This window comes from Suillus paluster (assembly GCF_016628075.1).
Source record: "Suillus paluster strain FC165 chromosome Unknown EDB91scaffold_93, whole genome shotgun sequence".
Lineage (NCBI taxonomy): Eukaryota > Fungi > Basidiomycota > Agaricomycetes > Boletales > Suillaceae > Suillus > Suillus paluster.
Window position 1 is genome coordinate 19,773 of NW_024537653.1, and position 23,287 is coordinate 43,059.

Below are 23,287 nucleotides of genomic sequence, written 5' to 3' on the forward strand. Positions count from 1 at the left end.
GCAGACCGGATTTGTGTGGTCAGGTGTATCAAGGTGAGCGACTAGAATCCTCGGGATCGTGCAGTGCATGACCGGTGGCCCATCAACAGGCGTCTTGATTTGTAGTCATTTTCTTTCCGAGGTTCCACGAGGAGAACGTAGTCCTTGTCCTAGGGCGCTACAGTCCTGTGAATTTTCAATTCCTCTCCGTAGTGCACCGCTGACTCATGTCCGATTACAGTAGTTGGCGCTGGCGCAGCAGAATACAGACGAACGTGTTATGAGTACTTGGGAAGGTTACGGGAGCATCCGTTTGAACTATGCAAACAGACTTGATGTATTTCAAGTTCAGACATGTAAGTAGGCCCTCTGACTCTGCAGTAGCTGGTCCTTGTACTCATTCTACTCTTTTGAGATCCTTGCAAATAAAGTTGAGGTCCGCGGCGCCAATATTCACTGTGTCGGCGGCTGCAACAAGCAAACGTGCGTCAACGTGATTTAGCATTGGTAGGTCCGAAGACTTTTGGTGGGTACACCGATGGTCCGATGCAGAACAGGAACGGTCATCTATGTCACTGCCAAGCTGCACTGTTCCAAATCACTCATAAACGTTGATCGGCGGCTCCAGCACTGCTTATAGTTTTCCTCCACTACTACATACCACCCAATTCCATCACAACTGACTGATACAAGTAGGAGGTACAAACATGAGCACCATCTTCAACGGTGATTCCCAGATGGAGGTGTGTTATTTGGTCCCCGTGTAAATGAATTCATATGTATGCATATGTCAGGTCATCACTGTGCTTGCTAACTGCGGGACCGACATCGCTAGGGCTAGGCAAGCTCTCACGAGGTACATAGCACGAAAGCAAGAGAAAGGACGGTCGACAGAACACATTTTGACAAAACTGCGACAACTGGAATCGAAAGTTGGTGTCCTTGAGCTTTCACCGTCACCTCCATCTGTTTACACAACCTCTTACACGTAGTTCATCAACGACACCACCTTGCATGCCGCTTTTCGAGATGCTAGAGCAAATACCTGTCTTCCGCGATCTCCTGATCTACCCTTACCTGACTTTGTGCTCCGTAAAATCAGAAGGGACAGTCGTCAGAGCCTGCCGGCGTTGCGAGACATTACCACGACTGCAACTGCAAGTCCCGGTCCCTCTACCCCCAGAAGCTGGATACAATCGCCTTCTTCGCCCGTTGAACCTGAAGACTCTTACATAGTAGAGGAGCATCGGACACAACCAGAACAGGCTTCGTTGACGCGACATTCACAGCCACCCACTAACTATCCAGGAAAGTCACCCGTGCTTTCCCCGTATGCCTATCAAACCACCTCTGGTCGCTCTCGCTCCTCTACCCTCCCATCATCGATACCATCATCATTTACCCATCCACGTTCTCCAAAAAAACTCCGAACTTCATTCAATTCTCCACCCCCAACTATTCCTCTCCCCGATCTTCCAACGGATCTAATTGACAACCACGACTCACGTATCTCGCAACTGTACTTGCCGCCACCGGTCAATTCTCGCCATCTTTCGTTTAGCTCTCAGAGCTCTTCTAGCACGCATTCTAGTTTTCCAAGTCCTCGTACACCCGAGATTATTCCAACACCGTGTCCTGGATTCTCTTCACAATCCACAGCAATTGTTCGAGGCGATGAAACTTATCCATCACAAAAGCCAGAAAAGTCGCCCCAGCGGCCACTCGTTGTCATGGAGCATTACCCTTCGGAGATGGACATTCCCAGCATGTTTTCTCGCAGCCGACAAAGCTCTTTTAACGCATCCGAGAGTCCAGGAGGTGACTTTCCCGTTGCGTATCGCGATTCACCTATACTCCGCGAACGGTCTGCAAGTCGGGATATCAGTTTTCCGCTAGACAACGCTCTGAGGCTCTGTGCTGCTTCTCTAGTTGTTCGCCAAGAGGTGACCAAGTGCCTCCAGCAAGATCGTGGCTACGAACAATATAACTGGCCATCGGTCCTGCAGCAATGCGATATGGCAGAAGAAGATATTCCATTCCTTCTGAATGAGATGGCTCGGGAAGTGGAGTTCATATCCAGGTCGTGATTTCATGATAGAAACATCTTTATTTTCTTTTCCGCATATCTATGTTTTACTAGTGTTTCGCCGATCCGTTGCAGTTGTAGAAACTCTTATATCTGTTTTGGATTTATGTGTGCCGTTCTTGGCAGACAACCCTAGCGAATATTTGGGATGGTGCGCGCAGTTAAAGATGTGTTATATTTGAGCTGTATTTTGACTGTGTTGCATGTACTCGTAGTAAAAATTAGTTCTGCCAGCTAGACGCACCCACCATATATTTATTGACACAGATTCTTTGTCCCAGTACCGAATTGATTCTCAAGATGTTCATACAGTTAGTGTTCATTTCAAGACAGAATTATTCATCTGTCAGAGGCAGCGTGGTAAAGGGGGTTTGAGATCGACTGTTCGTGTACGGAATCACGACGAACGTGCTACTTCGCTTGGGGGTTCAATCAACGAGACAGATTACGTACCTTTCAATCGCAAGACGCACCATAACTGATCGGTGTTCAAATTGACCTGCTGTGAGTAGTTTGGGGCCTGATAGTAAATACTTACTTTACCATTTGGTTGCTGACGCACTTCAAGAACTTAGAACTGACGTATCGCCGATCACATTGATGTTCTGGCGGGATGTATGATGATGTATATGTATATATAGAAGCGCGGATGCCACGAATTGTGCAGCAGACGGATCATGCACCAGTCGGCAACAGAAGAGCCGCATGGAATTTCAGATGGAATCGCTGATGCGTAAGAGGCGTTAACATTCAATGTACCCACACACACATCTTGTTGACGGACGATATACTCACAGGTGTGAGTATTTCGTGAGAGGGCCATTTCCAAGCCAGGTAAGAATATACCCTGATTGGGAGTTCTCTATCCTGACATTAGAAATAGAATGTCGCAAAGTAAGAATAGTCTAGCGCATCAGAAAGAGGTAGAGTCCATACTAATGCCTCATCTCTAATATCCAAAAACCGGGTGTAGCTAGTTCTGTAAAGGCCTGTGTGCTTCCCAAGTTATCAACCTAAACTGACAGATCGATGAATCCCTAAACATCATACGAAGGATTGGGTATCCACGGAGGATGTACTGTGTGCCATATCCATCATTTAATGAATGCAAAGGTCGAAGCAGTAACTCACGTAGGCATTATCAGCACAGTGGTAAGTGGCACGCCTAGACTTTCCAGCTCTTCTGCGGAGTTGCTGGAAATGTTGAGAATACAACCAATAAATAATTTCTTGTCACTCGTACCTCGACCGTAAGTTCAGAAAAGAACCAACTATTCGACTTGAAGCGATAGTGCTGTGAAGTAGGTTCAATAAACGGCCGGCATAATAACATATGTGGATCCAGACCTGATAACAGATGCTGCCATAACAGTGAGCAGGTGGTGGTTAGAAGGCTTTTGCAACTACGTACCAGGCATCGCAAATACAACGTTCATGACGACTAGCGTGATATGAAGTCCAAAATGACATGAAAAAGAGAGATGATTTACCATTCAGGTTCAACGAAGATATAACCTTTGCAAAGACGCGAAATCAGCTGAATCCTAGAGTTCTAATATTCAGGAGCACGCACGATCGGAAAAATATTTGCCAAGCAGGTGACTGAGACATATATTATCCCTTGTTTATGCAACGTTTTCCATATTGCATTAGATGATGGTGTATTCCGAAGGCCGATGATAGTCAGAGCAAGCGCCAGCATATCATAACACATTGCTGAGAGAGGTCAGGGATGGAATAGCGCACTATGATTGGGACATACTGTAGATGAATAAAGCGGTCATGACAGTATGGTCAATGATCATGAAGCCACAGCTACCGTTCACGTTCATGACGGAGAAGGCAAACATTACTGTGGTGGTGATAATTAATGAGGATTGAATTATAGAATTGCTCAGATAACTGACCCCGTAACAGGAAGACCCAGTGGCCAATCGTGGCTAATACCACAAATATACGGACATAGCTGAATGTTCTCCAAATCATGAATCTGTGCATCTTTTGAGGAAGCGCTTCGAAATTTGAAATTACCACTGAAACGTACGGTCGTACCATCAAGTTCAAAGACGAACAACCAATGGCTGCATTCCCTGCGAACTGCCACGCAAATTGAGATGACAATTGGCAATATAATATGGAACACTCACAGAAAACACCAAAAAAGCGCCTGTCATGATGATCTGAGCAAGGGAAAGCAAGTTAAAATTCAACGAAGGATTTACTGTGGCAATCCACGTTCTGGGAGGTCGGGCTGCTGAGCCAGCAGCTAATGTTTATGAGAGTCTGGTGCGACAAGAGATGTATTAAGGCACATACATCATAACCATGGACGTCAGAAGAAGAATGCGACCGGTGATATACGGTAGCTGATGATAAGATCGGCACTTCTATGACAATACACAAACATATAGTGACTGCTCACTAGAGGCCATCGAGGCGGTATGCGTCTGCGAATCAAAGCAAGTTCGACTTGCCATGATCGTGCGTACTCCCACCTACGAGTCATGGTCATGAGGGAGCTCTTGAGCGCAAAGTAGTAACAATCCCCACATGTACAAACCGAGGAATAGAAAATTAAGGCGTGCTATCATGCTGCCGCACTCCGAGATGACATCGGGATCCGTCCAGTTCACCATTCACTTGCTGTATGCGGGTCGTCTAATCTACTGAGTCTGAAACCGCAGGCCTTCTATGAATCGCCACCAGCCACTTGTCCGTCGTTTTGAGCGCAGAAAGGGCAGCTGGTTCCAGAACAGATAAAGGGAGGGAGAAGCAAAATGGAAATGTTACCATGACTCTATCTATGGGGCAATCCGGGCTGTGTGGAATCGGCATTCCGGTAAAATTCAAAGTGTATCTCGGCGCAGCTGGGTACTAGATGTTGGCAAAAAATTGTGCCAGTATTGAAATATGACCAGGTGTGGGCGAAGATAGCGTCATTGGTGTGAACAGAAGTGAAAACTAGGTTGATCTTTGGCAAAACGATTATCATGGCATGAGAACACAGTTGTGAGCAAGTCGGGACAGGCGCCTGATTAATGTTGAAAACATATGAGATGCAAGTAGAAATGAGCACATTGAGTGATCGCAAGCCGAGAATTCTTTGAATGATCGGCAAGCTATCCGATCAGAAAGAACGACTGTCATCTTTCTTCCAATGTTCATATGCTTTGACTATGGGAGAGCATGCTGATTAGACTTGCCGTGTCGCGATTTGCGTAAGTTATTATAGTATAAAATTAGTAATACACCAGTACTGCAATATTATGTAATAAACCAATCTCCAACCGGAACCGGATGTCCTCAATACTACACACTCGTGTGCAGCTACGACCCAGTCAAATGGGACCTTGCTCACAAATCATAGCACCGTATCGGTCGCCCTTTCGCACCAATTCCAATTCTACGATGGAGCATACCTGCAGTATCAATCTATGTACGTGGATCCTGGTGTCTCGCTGGAGGTGAGTAATTAGTACCACTCATTGTGTAGCAAGCTTTGTGTCTTACACGTCGTACGTCCTTGACGTTGAGGAACTCCGGGTCAAAGATTACCAGCTTGGCGGTCGACCTCCTCCGCCAGAATCAGAATTGGTGTTTCCAAATCCTTAGCTCCCGAGAAAGGGGGCCTTTTGACATCAAAGATTCCCACTCTCCGCCCCCGAACTCGAATGATCACTGGTACGATGATTGAATCCTTGTCTTGAAAACCGGAGATAAGCACTTCTGGAACCATCGATCTATTCTCAACCAGATTTTTCTGTTTTTGCAAGCGTACTTCCAAGCATGAAACTCATAATGCTTACCTAGTTTTCACACTGGACGACGACGCTGAAGAACTCTAGCAGATCCTCCTCACGATATATAAGATGTCGTACGCGTTGCTCAAAGTGTGGTTGTTCGAGCTGATCTGCCTGAGCTATCAGGACAATGCACGATATTTCATCTATTTACGTGCCCTCATCCGTCCTGGGGACGAAATATCAGGTGAAACGATTGAGCTTGAGCGACTGAGATCTGGCGTTCCGTCAACACTCGCATCTTGAACATCAGAAAGACGCGTAAACGCGCAACAAAACGTTCTTGCGATCATTAACCTCGCTCGGGAGATCAATTGCTTGGAACTGCTTCCTTGTGTCTATTACTACTACTCCCGCCTTTCCCCCAGTACAATTTTTGAGGGTAGGGATGAAGTCGTTCTAGCTTCACCAAACATAACCGGTTGCATTCGCGAAAAAGATCAGCTTCTGGATATGCAACGCCAAATGACCCACTCATTTTTATACACGATTCCGCTTAATGAGTTATGCGACAAGAGGTGTGGAGGAAATAATAGGCCCCCATTGCAATATTTGCAGCGCCAGGACTACGCCGTCAGCCTCGAGCTATTCACAGATTGGGAGAAAATCAGTGTGTGTAAAGACTGCACCCTCATACCGAAACAGACGTATGAAGGGCCGATGAGCCGTATGGGATCAGCTTTGTATTGTTGGATTGGAAAGTTGGAAGAAGATTGCCAAGGCGCAGTACGTTTCCGCCAACCTAGGTTCAACCCAGACTTTGAAAAATGGAAGATGTATGTCCGAAATAGGCGATTCTGTTGGGGAAGTGACATCATCAGCTGACTTGAACTACAATGACGTCGCATGCGGTCATAATTCATTCAACGCGCTGGATAAAAACCACAAACACAGATCGAAGACACCACAAACCCTCTTCACCCTACCATGTCTCTCCCGCCAGCAACCAAAGATATATCAGAGCACCCCCAGGCAGGCTCTGTCGCTGCACCAACCGACAAGGCTGCCAAGGAAGCCGATGTCTCCAGAAAGGTGCGCATTTACTTTCAGAAACAATCGTACTGTATTCAACTAGTTGGCGTATCAGATCAATTTCTACGGCGTGATTGAAGCGTTCCGTCAAGGGCGGATGCCAGACAACCATCAAATGGACGAAACTCTGCAGTATTTGCTGAAGACGTCACCGGTTGATGAGAAAAAGCTCTCTCCGGACGGCAGAAAACTCATTCAAGATGCCCGCGAAATTATTGAAACTGCGCGTCTCATAGTTAAGGATAAGAATCACGACGAACTTTTTCAAAACTTCGTTTGGAACACTCGCGATGTTTCTTTCGACAGCGCAAAGACAGACCCCAGCGCAGCCGGACCCGTCGATCGCGCCAAAATTGATGAAGACCGTCAGACTGGTGCGTTTATGCTCATTAGCTGATGACGAAAGTATTCAATGTAATTTGTTTTGCTAGCCGTCCGCCATCTTCGCACTATTCTTTCTCTTATTCTCACCAATTCTGAAGTTCGGAAGCTACTTTCCGACTTCTCGGTCATCGGGCGCGACTTACTCGCCATGGGTGCTTCGAAAGCTGCTGAGAAGTTGCGTCCCGGTGAGGAAGAACTTGCCCATGTCAACGAGGCTGCTCCCCAAGATGAGTTCGTTACCAAGGGTGGTCGCAAGGTGGGCTCTGGCGAAACGCCAGTGCTGGAGGCGAAAGTTCCCGGAACGAGCACGGTCGTTGAGCAGCACCCACGCGCCGATGATGCCGAGGTAACCACAGGGGATGGCGAGCAGGAATCTGGGAAGCAATTAGTTGGCGAGACTCGTAGTGCCGTTGAGGGCGTCAAGGGTGTTGCGAAAGACAAATCATCCCAGGCTAAGGATACTACTCAAGGCAAAGTAGACGAGGCTCTCCAGCAAGGGTGTGTGGTTTTTTCTGATCCAGGTCGTGTACTAATCCGCTATTCAAGAAACTTGGAAGGTGTTTCACCTGATTATTCATCTTCAGACACTGAGGGGAAGAAGCAAGGGATAAAAGAACGATTTCGCGGTTATGCAGTATGTTGATTTCCCTAGTTTTCAAGTCGCTATTTCTGATGACTTTATTATAGGGCGGTTTTACTGATCGCATCCCACAGCAGCACCGGGACCGAGCCTCTGAGCAGTACGGGCGAGGTCGCAAGTTCTTGAAAGAGGAATATTTCCCTGAGGAGCGCCGTGATCAATTCATCTATCGCGGAAAGAAGGTTATCATCGAGTGCCAAAAGCACGACGATTATCAAGACGCTATCAGATGGCTCCTTGGCTTTGTTGGGGAGTATGCCGCCCACGGGCAAATTATCGCCGGTCATGGAAAGGAACGCGGCAGTGCTATCACGCAGGTGTGTTTTGTTCTGGTGTGAGTATTTCGAACCGACCTAATATTCGTGAAGGATTCAGCCCTTAAGACTGCGATGTCTCAGCTTCGTGAACTGCTCGAGCGTTTCGCAAACGATCGCAGCATGCGTTCTATTTTTGACGCCACTAATGCTCTCATTGATGATGCACGTCGCGATGAGGAGTTTAGGAGTTGGTTCCATCGTTTGGATACGTACATTCGCAAGGTGAGTGTCATCGATGAACACAAGTAACTTACTTACGGCAGTGTAGGTTTTACTTGAAGCGGGTTATGTGCTGGAAGATGACTGCAACCGTGAGGGTAACCAAATTCTCGAGGCAGGTCGCAAGTTCTGGGACCACAAGTATAAAGAGCACTTCGACAACCTCTTCGATGCAATTGGCAATTGGTTCTCCGCGATGGGAGAAGATCCGCTGAACAAACGCTTCGGCGAAGACTGGGCTCGACTAACCCATGACCTGTTGTTCGATAGTGAAGGTAGCTTGAAGTTCAAGGCCGATCTGTGGAGCGACATCAGAAATGTCATCTTGCCTACCATGGTGCAAGAGGTACGTCACTGGTCAGTGGCTAGTACGAAAAGCTAACGAAGTCGGCCCCTAGGTCGGATATTTGCCTATTCCACGTGTCGAGTACACCGACGAGGCGCTTGACCTCGTCATTGAGAACCTCACTCTTCAAGGACGTAACCTATTCCCAAACGTCATAGCCATGGAGGTGTATAACTTGGTCAAGTTCAGTCCATACAATGCCATTAAAGACGAACGGCATCACGAGTTCACGGTCACACTCTCGCAGATTCAGGCGGATATGCGGGACGTTGCCCTCTATTTCCACAAAAAGACTGGGTTCCCCAGGGTCAGGGACTCTGGATTGGCAGACATTGTCCTTGGCGGACAGGGCTTGACGGTTACCATCGATCTTGTATCTGCCGACAAAGATCACAGTTCCGTCTTCAAAGTCAAGGACGTGCACGTCAAGGTGGATTCGCTGAGGTTTAGCATTCGCGATTCGAGGCATGATTTGTTTTACAAGGTGCTGAAACCTATTGCGACCGGGGTAGTGAAGAAGCATATCCAGAAGGCGGTTGCACAGGCGATCAGGACTGGTCTAGAGTATCTCGACGGACAGCTCGTCACCGTGAGGGATCGCATGGAGGAGACAAAGACAAGCGAGGATACGAGCCGTGTACAGGTATTGCAAGACGTGAGTGTCGATTGACTGTTCAAGTTATCGTGCTTACCATGGAATCCAGCTCTTCAAACACAAGAAGGATGAATCTGCGTCGATTAAGACATCGGATAGCAAGTCTCATTTCAAAGTCGTTCATAACAAGCGCGCTTCGATGATCCACGAAGGACATCCATCCGGATGGGTCAATAGAACGACCGAACGCGAGGAGAAGGCGAAGGAGGGTAAGGAATGGAGGAGTGAAGCGTAAGTTTGCCCTGGTCACTAAGGCACATGCTGATTAACGCATACAGCTTCTCGATCGTGCCTGCCGCCACCTCTTCCTCTTGAGCACCGTGGCTTGGTTGTGGAAGTGTGACCCCGATGTGTTTCTACGTTACCCCGACTCTTCTGGATCATGATGATGTTGTTCATATACATTTTTTGTTCTTTCATTCTATGGTAACCGGTTTGTGTGTAATTATACGCCATACTTGTATCATCTAATGTTGTAGCTAATGCATCCCCTGTGTTGTCGTATCCTCGCGCGTGGCTTGAAGGCTCCAGGTCTTGGGAGTGTGTGATCGACCCCAAGTGATGTGGTCAATGTGATCTAGACTTGGCCTTGCGTGATAATTGTCGCTGGGGCTACACATAATAATGTCAACTCTGGATGTCATGACCCCGTGATTCCATACCATGCCCGGTCCACGTTGGACGTACCACATAGTCACGATTTTGCTTGCAATGCTCGTCGACTCGAATACGGGTTCACCACAAGTATCCGTGCATCCAGACTAAATCATGTTGAAGAGCTGTGAACAAGAATGAAGATCCAATCACGATATAAATATACAAATGGCATCGGAAGCAACGGACTATTTCCAGAATGCGTCCCAGACGTATTGCCCAACAACATTACGACTCCTCCTCATCTTTGAGCACTGATCTCTCAGTAAGATCAACAGCATCAATCGCATTCTGTTTGTCCCACAGGTGCCAATTCGGCATCGCGAGGGCAAGCAAAACGGGTATCATGCTGAGTGCAGTGACTGCGACGACCATGATCTTCATCGTGTCGTCGTACGCTGTAACACAAACAGTGAGCACTTGCATCTACTATATGCCAAACCAAAACAAACGCACCATTGATGACGCCCTCGCGGATAGGATCGTCACGTGTGTAAGACGCTGGTAACGCTATACTCCCGTAGAGCTCCATGCGCTGCTCGTCGCTCAACCAGGGCAGATTTCTACGTTAGCTGGCATGGTGTTCGACAGCTGTGTTTCGTCAGTTTGCAGAACCTGAAAATATTTAAGAGTGAGCGTACCGCAAGCATTTCCAACCGCGCCCCCGATTTCAATCCCCAGGTGCACGACCGCCGTGGTGATCGCAACGTCTGCGCGAGACACGGATGCTTGCGCTCCTACCTGCAGAGAAACGGCGCCCTACCCTCCGCCGAGACCTTGAAGGATTTGAGTCCACACAAGCTCAACATCCGAGGTGTTGGCACCGCGCGAATGGATCATCATTGCGACGCCGCTGAACAAAATATGTAGGTCAAGAATCTTGGTGGGAATGATTGGATTTACGCTAGACGGATCACGAGTCCGATGAGGAGTACGTACTACCATGTAAGGTTGAGAGATGGACTGCGATATTTAATAACAGAGTCACATACTTTGTAATGATGTAGGAATCGCATGTCGACACCCGCGACGATACCAAAGAATGCCAGCGCAACCCAACCCTCAAACAAAAATGGTTGCTATTTTCAGTGTTACAGCCATTGTCAATATGGACATTGTTCTCTGAGATTGACCTAGGGATTATGCCGTCGCACCAGATGAGTCGAAGTTACCGCCTGACTTGGGCTAGTGCGTATGCAGAAGAGGAGCATCCCGAGGAGCGCAATTGTGGCAATACCTCAGACGATGGCGGCCGGTGGTGGGTGAGATTGGTGTTGGAGGGGGCAAGAGTAAGTGGGTGCCTAGAGTGTTTGGTTTGTTGAACTGACATTCTATGTGACAGGAAAAACATGACTCACGTCGTAGCCGTCATTTGAGTATCACATCATGACGGCGTTCCAGTCGTGGCGGTAAGACTTTGTACAATGCTCATGGGTAGCGGCATGGGTGATGCTTACCTGGCAGGACACTACTTGCGGCAAAAGTCAATTGTCGGGACGCCGTAGTTGTGGGCGCCTGCAAAGGTCATGATGAACCAAGCATGAACAAATAAAGGCGCGGTCGGTCAGTGGTAAAACGTACTACCAGGACTATTCGTGATGGGCCAATCGATGATTCAGTCGATTGCGATAATGGGCGCTTCCAAACGCACGGTTCGAAGTTCCGTGCAGATATACGTTAGCAGAAGGCGCGGGATTTAGCAGTGGCTGGTCTGCATGAAGTCTACGCAGCGGCCCGACTGGACGCAGACATCTTGGGGACAGGTTTGCTCCAGGTCAACGTCTGCCAATGGATGTTCTGAAAGTGCCGGCAGGTTTGTCAAATGGTCGAACTTCGACCATAATCCCGCCCGCCGTCAGCCTCTCACCTGCTGCACATACAGCCGTCACTGACATCATGATCTCTACTTCTAAACCTGCCTTCAGGTGTCTTGTTGCCCGCCGCCTCCATCTTTGCCCGTATCCTGCCCGCCAACGCCATGTCATCGACTGCAGCCTACTTACGGTTGTATTCCGGATTGACATGTGACATATCAAAGTTGACAGCTTGGAACTTCCCGACCAGTTATCCCACAGACTTCACACAGACTGGCTGTCCTCCACGTCAGGCGCTTGTCGATCTTGCATCCCATCCACCACCCTCCTTGTCCCTAAGTTTGCACGTAGTGACCCCTTTAGACTCAGAGACTCAGCCGTGCTTTCACACTTACTCGATGAATCCTCCTCGGAAGAAGTTTTTTGGGTTGCTGCGGCGAAGCCGTTCAAATTTGCCAGTGGACAGCGGAACCAGTGAGATTGAGGTAATGAACATTGCACTTGGATATGCTGGTTGTGTAAAATGATGTCATTCTAGGCGTCCTCTCTCCTGCCTTCGAGGGATGGATCTCTGAGTCGGAGAGGATTCTCGGTGTTACGGGTTCCCAAGTTCTGGGGCAAGCGTTCCTCTCGGAGCGCTCGACAGTCTCCGAACCCTGAACCCGCTGCTGCAAGTTCCAGCGCACCGGATCTCCTACCCGCTCAGACAAGTCAGGTATGTGCAACGCTTGGCACGTTCTACATCCCCTGATTGTTACCAACTTCCGCAGGATCCTTCACTACTTACTTCTCCCACTCTCACTCTCACTCCCACTCCCACTCCCGAACCAAATCCTGACCAGCCGTACAATTCAGGCATTCCGAAGGTGAATTCGATCATCGTAGTTCTAATCATTCTTATCTGTCTCTTTCGATAATGTACTAACGTTCGCAATCAGGCCGAGCAACCTGACCCAAAGTCTGTGAATGAAAGAATCATTGATGCCACCAAAGGCGTTGCAGGCATGAAAAACGTCCCCGTAATGGCCCAAAATGCTGCTTCGCAAACAAACAACCTGCAGTCCATTCCCGATACGATCGATACGTTCTCCGCGATACTTAAACCCTTGAAGGCATTCAACTCAATCGCTAATGTGCTTGCAGATGTACGGGCCTCTATCTGTATCTTTTACGTGACTGATCTTCGTGCATAGGTCCATCCTTATGCGAAAGTGGCATTGAGCATCTTCACTTACGCATCCCAGGTACGCTTGTTTCATATTTTCAAGCTTGCAGGTTACTAAGAACGTCTGGTGACAGATAATTCTCGATCAGGCAGACCGCGATGCTGCTGTTTCTGCTTTGCTCCTGAAGATATCTGAAGTGTATAACTTTATCACGGAAGATGAGGTGCTGGCCACGATTCCATCCATGCCAGCAATTTACGGGAAGATAGCGCGACAGACGCTAGAGTGCGCCGATTTTATCACTCACTACTCGGAGACGACGAGCGCCTGTGAGTCGATCTCAACATTGTACTATCCGCGACTCACTGTTACCTCCTTGTACAGGGCAGAGACTTGGCAAGCACGTTTTTGACGAGACGAACGGCACGGTTCAGAACTACAGTAATGCTCTCGACAGTCTCATGCAGCAATTCAGAGACCGAGCGGCTCGAGACACAGTTGTAATTGTCCACCGTATGGGTAAGAGTTTGGCTTTCAGGTCTTCTTTAGCTTTATCTGACATTCCACGACCCGTGACATAGCCGAGACTCTGGACCTCATTAGCATGAATTGTGCAGAGGGTGCCGGAGTCAATACGTCCAAATGTTGTCTGCCAAACACTCGGCAAGAGGTTCTGATGGAGATCAAGAGTTGGATCAGCAGCACCGATGAGGGTACTCCACGCATCTTTTGGCTCTCCGGCACAGCAGGCAAGGGTAAATCTGCCATTGCACACACGATAGCCAACTGGTACACCGAAAGTGGTGGCCTTTGCTCATGCTTCTGCTTCGATCGCACACAGCAAACGGATCGCCGGGTCAAAATTTTCACGACCATCGCAAATGACTTAGCGGACTGCAACCCTATCGTGCGGCGGGCCTTGACGCAAGCGCTTCATGATAACAATGGACTCAAGCGCACCTCAGATCTCACAAGACAATGGCAGGAATTAGTCGTAGGACCAACAAGTAAAGCATCGGAAGCCATCGCTGCACCCGTCCTGATCGTCATCGAGGCGTTGGACGAGAGTGGTGAAGCTAGTTCCCGGGAGCAGATTCTTCGTCTGCTTGGCGGCAAGCTGAACGCATCTCCCTCACAACTCACCGAACTCCCAGCAAACTTCCGTATTCTTGTCACTTCTCGTCCATTAGAAGACATCAGCAAAGCCCTGCACGCCGCGCCACATGTTCGTCATATCTCCTTAGATGACGTCTCGTCCGCATCCGCAGAACACGACATCCAGCTTTATATCACCAACAGGCTGGAGGATCTACGCAACGTGTTCAATGACGAGCACTTCAAGAGACTTGCTCTGAAATCCGATGGCATGTTTGAGTGGGCTCGTCTTATATGCGAGTATATCAAGGGTACGAACAGGGTCGGCCTGGATCCTCAGGAAAAGTTCAAAGCTGTGGTTGCTGGAACATCTAAAAAAGGAACACGTCTGTTGGATGATATGTATGCACGCATCTTGGAAGAGACACTGCCAGAAGACGAGCGCGGTGAGGCGATCCCCGTGTTTCGCTCAGTGATGGGACAAATCGTTGCGTCGCTGGAACCACTTGCCATGACCGCATTGACCGCCATGCGACTGCATTTTTCACCCGCTTGCCGTTACAAAGTGGAGCGGGTCATTGGGCCACTGGGGTCGCTTTTGGCCGGAACCATAGACTCCCAAACCCCCATACGTCCCCTCCACGCGTCTTTCTACGACTTCCTCACAGACAGATCACGCAGCCACGACTTCTTCATCGATGCGTCATCGGTACAACGAGACCTTGCCTTTGCCTCGCTTCGGATCATGGAGCGCGGACTTCGCTTCAACATCTGCTCTTTAGAGAGTTCTTACCTACCCAATTCTGCTGTCCCTGACTTAGAGAAGCGAGTGGAACAGTCCATTCCGACTGTGCTGTCATATTCATGTCGATTTTGGGGGACTCATTTGGGAGCTACGTCCTTCGAGCCGTCACTCGCTAAAGAAATCGCAGCTTTCTTCGACGGGGAGCGCCTCCTGTGGTGGTTAGAAGCCCTGTGCCTGTTGAAAAGCCTCGGCGACTCGGTGGGGTGCCTTTCGTCTATCACACATTGGTTTAAGGTGCGTGGCTCGAGCTCATTCTTCGGACCGACAGATTCTTACGGGCAGTGGATTGGTCGTAGGATCACGCCGAATATGCTCACGTCGATGATATTTCCAGGGACGCCCAGCGTTTCGTTCGAAATTTTGGGGCCGCCATGTTACACAGCACTCCACATCTATACTTATCCGCTCTCCCGTTCGCTCCAACGCAGTCGAAGATATTCAAAAAATTCGCTGCAAAGTTCCCTTCCACCCCCCGCATTGCCGCTGGTCATGTCGCAAATTGGCCTCTCTTGGAAAAGATACTCCATGGCCATACCCTCGTTACTTCGGTTGCGATGTCACCAGACGGAAAACGCATCGTGTGTGGTTCATTCAACGGAACGATCCAGATGTGGGATATAGAGACAGGCGAGCCATTGGGGGTCCCTCTCCACGGCCACACTGAGCGTGTTGTGTCTATTGCATTCTCGCCGGATGGAAAGCGTATTGTGTCAGGTTCATGGGACGCAACAGTCCGGGTGTGGGATGCGGCGACTGGCAGGGCATTGGGTGCCCCTCTCCAAGGGCACACGGGTGCTGTAATGTCTGTTGCAATCTCGTCAGATGGAAATCACATTGTATCTGGTTCTTGGGACAAGACAATCCGGGTATGGGATGCAGAGACCCGCATGGAATTAGGTTTCCCTCTCAGGGGGCACACTAGTGGTGTTTCGTCTGTCGTAATCTTGCCGGATGGAAAGCGCATTGTGTCCGGTTCTTATGACAAAACAATCCAGGTATGGGATTTGGAGACTGGCCAGGCATTCGGTGCCCCATTCCAAGGCCACACTGGTGCTATTTTGTCCGTCGCAATTTCGCCGGATGGAAATCGCATCGTGTCTGGTGCAGATGACATGACAATCCGGGTGTGGGCTATCGAGACTGGCGAGGCATTGGGTTCCCCTCTCCAAGGGCACACTAACTGGGTTCTGTCTGTCGCAATCTCGTCGGATGGAAATCGCATCGTGTCTGGCTCATCTGACATGACCATCCGGGTGTGGGATATGGAGAGTAGAAAAGCATTAGGATCCCCTCTCCAAGGCCACGCCAACTATGTTATGTCTGTCATAATCTCACCAGATGGAAATCGCTTAGTTTCTGGTTCGTATGACAAGACAATTCGGGTGTGGAATGCCGACGCAAGTACTAGCGAGGCATTGCGCACCGCTCTCCATGGTCATACTGCCACCATTAACTCTCTTGTGATCTCACCTAATGGACATCACATTGTATCTGGTTCAGACGACAAGACCATCCGGGTGTGGGATATCGAGACTGGCGAGGCTTTGGGTGCACCTCTCCGAGGGCACACTGACTCCGTTCAGTCGGTCGCAATCTCGCCGGATGGACATTGCATTGTGTCTGGCTCATCTGACAAGACCGTCCGGATGTGGGATATGGAGACTGGCAAAGCATTGGGTTCCCCTCTCCAAGGGCACACTGATTGGGTTCGTTCTGTTGCAATCTCGCAGGATGGGAGATCCATCGTTTCTGGTTCAGATGACCGCACAGTCCGGGTGTGGGAGGCGCAGACTGGAGTAGCGTCGGGTGCCCCTCTCCAAGGCCACTCTGGCTGTGTTCTATCTGTCACAATCTCGCCTGACGGAAACCGCATACTATCTGGTTCAAGGGATGACACAATTCAGGTGTGGGACATGGGTTCGGGCAGTGCATTGAGCGCCCCTCTCCGAGGCCACACCAACGTCGTCTGCTCTGTCGCAATCTCGTCGGATGGGCATCGCATCGTGTCTGGCTCATGTGATAAGACTATCTGGGTATGGGATATGGGAACTGGCGAGACATTAGGCGCTGCTCTCCAAGGTCACAGTGACTCCATTTTCTCTGTTGTAATCTCGTCAGATCGAAATCACATTGTATCCGGTTCAGACGACAGGACGATCCGGGTGTGGGATATGGAGACTGGCAAGGCAGTGGGCGCCCCTCTCCGAGGGCACTCTGGACCCGTTTTGTGTGTCGCAATCTCACCCAACGGCAAACATGTTGTGTCTGGTTCATCCGATGCCACCATCCGGGTATGGGATCTAGATATTCTCAACCGGGACCAACCCTTCGAAGCACCTGCAATATGTTTTTCGTCCAACCAGACCCACGCTCTTCATTCCCCCTCCTCCTTTCTCCAGCATTCTTACACTCCAGCCTCTCTCGCTCTGACCGAGGAAGGATGGGTCATAGGGCCCGATGGACGGCTCCTCTTTTGGATCCCAGTCCACTTGTACCCAGCTATGCATTTTCCAGGCAACACGCTGGTGATACACAATCAAGCTTCGCAGCTCGATTTAAGTTGTTTCGCCCACGGTATGTCATGGCACAAGTGTCGGGAACAGAAGGTTGCGTGATAGTAAAATCCCTTAGGTAGCGCTAACATATGTGTATGTCATAACTAATAGAATTACAACGCAGATCTACATAGCCTTCGCACAGGTTGTACAATATATGTTTGCCATTTCTTGATCCACGGCCTTCACTTTTACTTCTTCCACTGCAGCAACCGACCCTGATCCTTTTAGGTGTGCACAAGGATTTCATTTACGACTCCGCTCTCATGACACATTATATTTCGCTATGCGTCATTGCCATGCTGTAACTCAATTTCGCCCTAGACTGTTTACAGTGGGAGTTAGAATTCAAACATGCCTCACTTGACAAGGGCGGCCATCTCGGCCTCCCTCAGGCTGCCCTTGAACAACGCCAAGGTACCGGCAAAGCAGGCTACGGAGAAGATCAAGGCTCCCGTGTCGAATCTATCTGACGAGGTCAGTGAGTTGGAGGACGACGGGATGTCAGAAGATGAGCAGGATGAGCCCCCGGGACGAAGCAGAAGACGCGATCTGACAATGAGATTCTGATTCTCACCGTCCAGAGGATAAAGCCTTCCCTCAGGCTGAAGCTCTCTAGAAGGGACGACTATTTTCCTTCGTATATATAGGGATGGCTAGGGGAGACTAATCGAAGCTCTCGCAGAACTAGAACGCTTGATCTCGACACTGGATCCAGCAGAAGTCATACTTTAACACGCTAATACGATGCCTTGAACAATCACTTCATTGCGAAGAAAAAACGTCGCTTGGATGGAAGAGCGCACTGAGGCTGGGGCAGCAGGAGAGTTTGGCGTTTTAGTCGGCGGTGAGTCCCAACCCAGTGCCCACGTTTCACCTTGAGAGAGGGAACTATCTTCATTCGATCAAGGTCTGACTACGGGAGATTAACGTTTCACTGCAGCTGCGTGTTAAACACGGACATCTGCAAGCTCTAAAACACTTAAACTGGATGACCTCCTCATTCCGCTCGTGTCTTCAGCGCCCAAAAATCTACAAGGGCCCTCACTTCCACCTCCAACAAAACAAACCCTGCCAGCACCACTTCCTCAGCGAGCTCAGTAACGTCTCGGATCTCGATCGCTTACGAGCAGGTCAAAGGAAGTGAAGTGCAACGATGAAACACATCATGAAGGTACTGATTGATCCAGTCTATCAATCTATTTCACCATTAACTCGCGATTTACCTTTAGACAGAAATCTGAGCTTGCAGGAAGATTTCAAGGTGAACTAGCTTGTACGAGTGAGCTGACCTTGAATTCAAGGTGAACTGGCTTGTACGAGTGAGTTAACCTTGAATCTTACTCAGGAAATGAGGAGGATGATGTTGAAGATGCAGGGCCGCGGTTGACGGTTGAGGCGGAGATACTGGACGGTGACGAGTCTGAGGAAAGCGAAAGCGAAAGCGAAAGCGAAAGCGAAAGCGAAAGCGAAAGCGAAAGCGAAAGCGAAAGCGACGGCGAAGAAAAGACGTAGAGACCATCATGCAAGGTACATTCTGATGACAACGCTTCTGGTGACGGAACAATGACAGGGCCCGATGATCTAATGCGTCAGCGGGCGCGGGACGTATCGTCCTGGCACGAGCGCCCATGGAGTCTTTGCAAAACCAGTCGGTTCGAGCGCATCGGTTGCACTTCAATGCGCTGACTTGGTGCAAAACAGTCCCAAAACTTCGAACGCCATTTCTAGCCCAAGACTCTCTTCCACGGCGCAGAGGCAGTTCTTGCCTCGTCACGTCATAAAGGGTTCCGACGCTCTCGTGAAGGCCACCAACAAGCTCAAGAAACGAGTGGCCAAAGGAGAGCAAGAATGTATTCGAGATGACCCAATGCTGGAGATCGACGTCAGAATGGTTCTCATCGTTATTGAGCCAGCCTCTATACCCGCTGTCACAAATATCAAGCGTGAGCGAAAGGGAAAGGGACACGAGAAAACGAAGAATGGCAGTGTCGCTGCGCAGTTACCGCCTGCTGATGCTGATGATTCTGAAGTGCCAGGGAGGCAAACTTGAAGGAAAAGGTGTTACAGCATTCAAGCAACGAGAATTGGTCTCCCCCGCTTTTTCTGGCGATCATGTCGTCCAGGACTCCAGGTACGTGAGCTGTCTTTCAATTGGGTTCGCGCAGGTGATTGATGTGTCCTAGGCGTTCGAGAAGCAGAAAGAAATCAAAGCAGACGCACCACGAGAAGTTGATACAACGCTTCCTGGTTGGGTGAGCTGAACCTGATTTTTATTTCTTCGTGGAGCTCAACGCACGCCACAGGGCTCTTGGGGAGGCACTAGTACTAAAAACTTCCATCGAGACCTCAACTGATAAAAGCAATCGCTGTTATCGACCCATCGTCTCGAGCCGATTACACAAAAAAGTATAGTGTCAATGAGACACCATGATTCCTTACCATACCCAGTCACGTTGGACGTACCACGTAAACACGATTTCGCTTGTAATACCTATTGACTCTACGGGTTCGCTATAAGTGTATACGCATCCAGACTTTAGTGAAAGAGCTGTGACCAAGAATCATGACATATATTATATGAAGTAGGGCGTCCTAGAACTTGCCCAACAAGACTACGGCTCCTCATCCTCATCCTCGTCATCTTCGAGCACCCGCCTCCCAGTGAGTTCAACAATATCAATCGCATTATGTTTGTCTCCTAAATACCAGTTCGGCATCGCAAGGGCAAGCAAAACAGGCACCACGCTGAGTGCTAATTCGTCCGACGTCAACTCAAATAAATACTCGTCGACCCAGATACGGGTTCGCTATATGTACTATATGCACATCCAGACTCTAATGAAAATCATGTTGAACTTCTCAAGAGCTCCAATCATGATCTATATAAGCAGGGCATCGGAAGCAATGCTGTTTGAACGCATCCTAGAAGTTGCCCCAAAAGACTACGGCTCCTCCTCTTCGTCATCCTCCTCGCCATCTTCGAGCACCGTCCTCCCAGTAAGATCAACAGCATCAATCGCATTCTGTTTGTCCCCCAAGTACCAGTTCGGCATCGCGAGGGCAAGCAAAATAGGTATTACGCTGAGTGCAGTGGCTGCGATGACCATGATCTTCATCGTATCGTCGTATGCTGCAACACAACTGATGAGCACTTGCATCTATATGTTAATCCGAAACAAACGCACCACTGATGACGCCCTCGCGCACGGGATCACCACGTGGATAACCCGCTGCTAACGTTATGCTCCCGTACAGCTCCGCGCGCTGCTCGTCGCTCAACCAGGGCAGATACTTCTCTAGGTTGGCTGGCATGGTGTTTGACCAAATCGCACCGGCTGTATTTTATTAGATTGCCGAACCTGAATATGCTTGAGATTGAACGTACCGCATGCGTTCCCGACCGCACCCCCGATTTCGGTTACCAGGAGCACGACCGCCGTGATGATCGCCACGTCTGCGTGAGGCACGGATGCTTGCGCACCTACCTGCGAAGAAACAGCGGCAAAACCTCCGCCGAAACCTTGAAGGATCTGAGTCCACACGAGCTCAGCATCCGAGGCATTGGCACCGCGAGAATGGATCATCATGGCGACACCTCTGAAAAGGATATGTAGGTCGGGAATCTTGGTGGGAATAATTGGAGGACTTACGCTAGACGAATTATGAGTCCGATGACGAGTACGTACTACCATGCAAGGTTGAGAGTTGGACGACGGTATTTGATAGAGGAGTCACATACCTTGTAACGATGTAGGAATCGCATGCTGAGACCCGCAAGGATGCCAAAGAATGTTAGTGCAACAGACTGCGTCTGAATGAAGTACGCCGCATTCACGAGTGACCTTCACAGACCATGTCAACGCAAATTCTTGCAAGGCGAACGTGGAAATTACCAAGGTTTCACCACCAGGACAAACGAAAACAGATACGTGAACGTGAGGTAGTACGACATCTACGACCCTTTCAGCAATAGACGATGACGCCAGTGAACAGAAACTTACAAAGTCGAAAAATCCGATCAACGCAGCACACACTACGCTTTTATTCCTGACAAACCGCGGAGCGATCACAGGCACTCTGGCGAAATATAGATCCCAGATTGTGAACATGACAAGAATTACGACTCCTACAGCAAGCATTGCAATGATCGAGCCTACATTTACTGGGTCAATTACCCACTGATATCATAAATGTCGACGACAAACCGTTCTTCCAGTTCCCCTTAACAGTTTGACTAATTGTCAATGGAAGCAAGGTCAGCGAAACCGCAAACCCGAGGAGGACGAGTCCGACTAGGTCAAGCTGCTCAGCGGTCCGAAGGAATCGAGCCTTCGTGGACCCATATGTGAGGCCAGGCTGCCGCGAGCCGCTGCGACTGCGTGGTACGGGGGCGTCGAGGAGGGCAAGCTTTTTAGCCTTACGCTCCGCCCACAGAAGAGTGATAATGAGTGGTGCAAGGGCGGCGGGGACAAGGATAGCAAACATGCCATCTATGCATCACATCATCCAGTTGAGAAGATGGCAAAGTGACATAATGCAAGACTTACAACCCCATCGCCAACCGGCATGCTCGAGAACTGCCGAGGCTATGTTCGAGCCAATGAATGCGTTGATAAGGAACGGTGCAGAGACGAGGGAGACTACAAGCCCTCGCCATGCGAGTGTGGTAATATCAGCGATGATAATCTGTGTAAGTAGTTGCAACCCACTGAACCAAGTAGATTAATCCCCTGAATGATAACGACATCAGAGGCGATGCTTACGTGTAGCCACTGTGGAAGAGTGAGTGAAAATAGAGTGAGAAAGCATGACACATACACAGCGTACAGTACAATGCCCCCGGCAATAGTACTGACATTGGGAGCAGAAGCTATTACAATATAACCTAGCAGTGGAAGACGATGTTATTATTAAACTGCACTTAATTCATACAAATAACATACCGAGAACATAAAAAATCACTAGACGCCAAACGTCAAACAGGCGCTCACAAACATACTGCGCACTCACAAACGCCAACATAGGCAGTGCCTCGCGATGAGACATCTGCGACTTTAGCAATTACGGGTTTACCAACAGCAACTGCGCATTCTCAGTAATTAATCATCCTTTGGATGATGATAAGCGGAAATCACCAATGAGTGACTGTGCAACAGTGATCGAACTGATGAGGCTGTGCTCGCCGAAACTTGAAGTAGCAAATGTAAGGTATACAGATGTTGTCGACGCATCAAGGGAATATATATATGATGCAAGTCCAAGGCTGTGAATAGCAGCCAATCAGTCGATGATGTTCGTGTTGTACGACTAAGGCGCTTCCGAGCACATCGGACGACACACACCCAATAAAAAGGCACCAGCGGGAACGCCGCCCGTAAATGCGCTGTGCGGCTTCGACTTTCTTAACGCCTGCATGTGCGTCCCCCTCTTGAGCAAGGACAGAACGAACCTCGCTGTCGACTGACAGCCCCACAGACTGACGCGTCGTCACCGTGGGACGAGCGGCTCGTCGTGATCTAGTTTTTGGAGCATTGTGAGTGGGAACGGAATCGTGTTTGATAATGAATGCGATTTGTACCTTGGGGCTCCGTTTGAGGGAGAGGCATATAGCCTGCAGCCATGGGTCGTGGTTTGAAATTGAAATTGGAATATGTTGACCAACTTGAAGGCTCTTGATCAAAAGCCCTGTGAAAGTTATCTGATAAGCAGAAATTTTATCTGATAAGCGGTTCTCATG

The 23,287-nt window shown here is 49.2% G+C and overlaps 5 protein-coding genes across 5 annotated transcripts; 2 read left to right on the plus strand and 3 right to left on the minus strand.

Annotated features, from left to right (window-relative positions):
* Nucleotides 1-267: 267 nt before the first annotated feature.
* On the plus strand, nt 268-2,376 carry EDB91DRAFT_889924 (uncharacterized protein). The gene is made up of 5 exons (XM_041328737.1): nt 268-335; nt 395-486; nt 537-722; nt 774-911; nt 972-2,376. The coding sequence occupies exons 3-5, from the start codon at nt 687-689 to the stop codon at nt 2,064-2,066; spliced, it is 1,269 nt and encodes a 422-aa protein (XP_041171845.1). The 5' UTR covers nt 268-335; nt 395-486; nt 537-686; the 3' UTR covers nt 2,067-2,376.
* Nucleotides 2,377-3,093: 717 nt separating this feature from the next.
* EDB91DRAFT_889950 (uncharacterized protein) lies at nt 3,094-4,719 on the minus strand. Its single transcript, XM_041328738.1, has 12 exons — nt 4,488-4,719; nt 4,382-4,431; nt 4,288-4,331; nt 4,213-4,232; nt 4,110-4,162; nt 3,973-4,055; nt 3,828-3,917; nt 3,639-3,781; nt 3,556-3,580; nt 3,477-3,506; nt 3,413-3,425; nt 3,094-3,359 (listed from the first exon to the last, which is right to left on the minus strand). Exons 1-12 carry the CDS (start codon nt 4,575-4,577, stop codon nt 3,299-3,301), a joined length of 702 nt encoding a protein of 233 aa, XP_041171846.1. The 5' UTR covers nt 4,578-4,719; the 3' UTR covers nt 3,094-3,298.
* Nucleotides 4,720-6,792: 2,073 nt separating this feature from the next.
* On the plus strand, nt 6,793-9,979 carry EDB91DRAFT_1315896 (uncharacterized protein; the record flags this gene model as incomplete). The annotated part of the gene is made up of 9 exons (XM_041325170.1): nt 6,793-6,897; nt 6,953-7,271; nt 7,329-7,779; nt 7,828-7,915; nt 7,969-8,238; nt 8,290-8,460; nt 8,507-8,803; nt 8,856-9,458; nt 9,508-9,979. The coding sequence occupies 9 exons, from the start codon at nt 6,793-6,795 to the stop codon at nt 9,691-9,693; spliced, it is 2,490 nt and encodes an 829-aa protein (XP_041171847.1). The 3' UTR covers nt 9,694-9,979.
* Nucleotides 9,980-10,340: 361 nt separating this feature from the next.
* On the minus strand, nt 10,341-10,644 carry EDB91DRAFT_1253821 (uncharacterized protein; the record flags this gene model as incomplete). The annotated part of the gene is made up of 2 exons (XM_041323708.1): nt 10,341-10,510; nt 10,569-10,644. The coding sequence occupies 2 exons, from the start codon at nt 10,642-10,644 to the stop codon at nt 10,341-10,343; spliced, it is 246 nt and encodes an 81-aa protein (XP_041171848.1).
* A 9,587-nt stretch (nt 10,645-20,231) lies between these two features.
* Nucleotides 20,232-23,277, minus strand: EDB91DRAFT_1163666 (major facilitator superfamily domain-containing protein). Its single transcript, XM_041319904.1, has 15 exons — nt 23,129-23,277; nt 22,893-23,010; nt 22,686-22,813; nt 22,561-22,632; nt 22,494-22,511; nt 22,369-22,435; nt 22,098-22,258; nt 21,756-22,040; nt 21,552-21,703; nt 21,444-21,502; nt 21,290-21,392; nt 21,201-21,235; nt 20,936-21,147; nt 20,736-20,885; nt 20,232-20,680 (listed from the first exon to the last, which is right to left on the minus strand). The coding sequence occupies exons 1-15, from the start codon at nt 23,169-23,171 to the stop codon at nt 20,493-20,495; spliced, it is 1,791 nt and encodes a 596-aa protein (XP_041171849.1). The 5' UTR covers nt 23,172-23,277; the 3' UTR covers nt 20,232-20,492.
* Between the last annotated feature and the right edge of the window lie 10 nt (nt 23,278-23,287).

Coding starts and splice junctions, on each gene's coding strand:
- EDB91DRAFT_889924 (XM_041328737.1), top strand. CDS start 687: ATGAGCACCATCTTCAACGGTGATTCCCAGATGGAG. Junction 723..773: donor ACGGTGATTCCCAGATGGAG/GTGTGTTATTTG, acceptor TGCATATGTCAG/GTCATCACTGTGCTTGCTAA. Junction 912..971: donor TGCGACAACTGGAATCGAAA/GTTGGTGTCCTT, acceptor TCTTACACGTAG/TTCATCAACGACACCACCTT.
- EDB91DRAFT_889950 (XM_041328738.1), bottom strand. CDS start 4,577: ATGACCATGACTCGTAGGTGGGAGTACGCACGATCATGGCAAGTCGAA. Junction 4,233..4,287: donor CCAGAACGTGGATTGCCACA/GTAAATCCTTCG, acceptor TCATCATGACAG/GCGCTTTTTTGGTGTTTTCT. Junction 3,507..3,555: donor ATCTTCGTTGAACCTGAATG/GTAAATCATCTC, acceptor ATATCACGCTAG/TCGTCATGAACGTTGTATTT.
- EDB91DRAFT_1163666 (XM_041319904.1), bottom strand. CDS start 23,171: ATGGCTGCAGGCTATATGCCTCTCCCTCAAACGGAGCCCCAAG. Junction 22,259..22,368: donor GGCATTGTACTGTACGCTGT/GTATGTGTCATG, acceptor TACTTGGTTCAG/TGGGTTGCAACTACTTACAC. Junction 22,041..22,097: donor TGCCGGTTGGCGATGGGGTT/GTAAGTCTTGCA, acceptor TGTGATGCATAG/ATGGCATGTTTGCTATCCTT.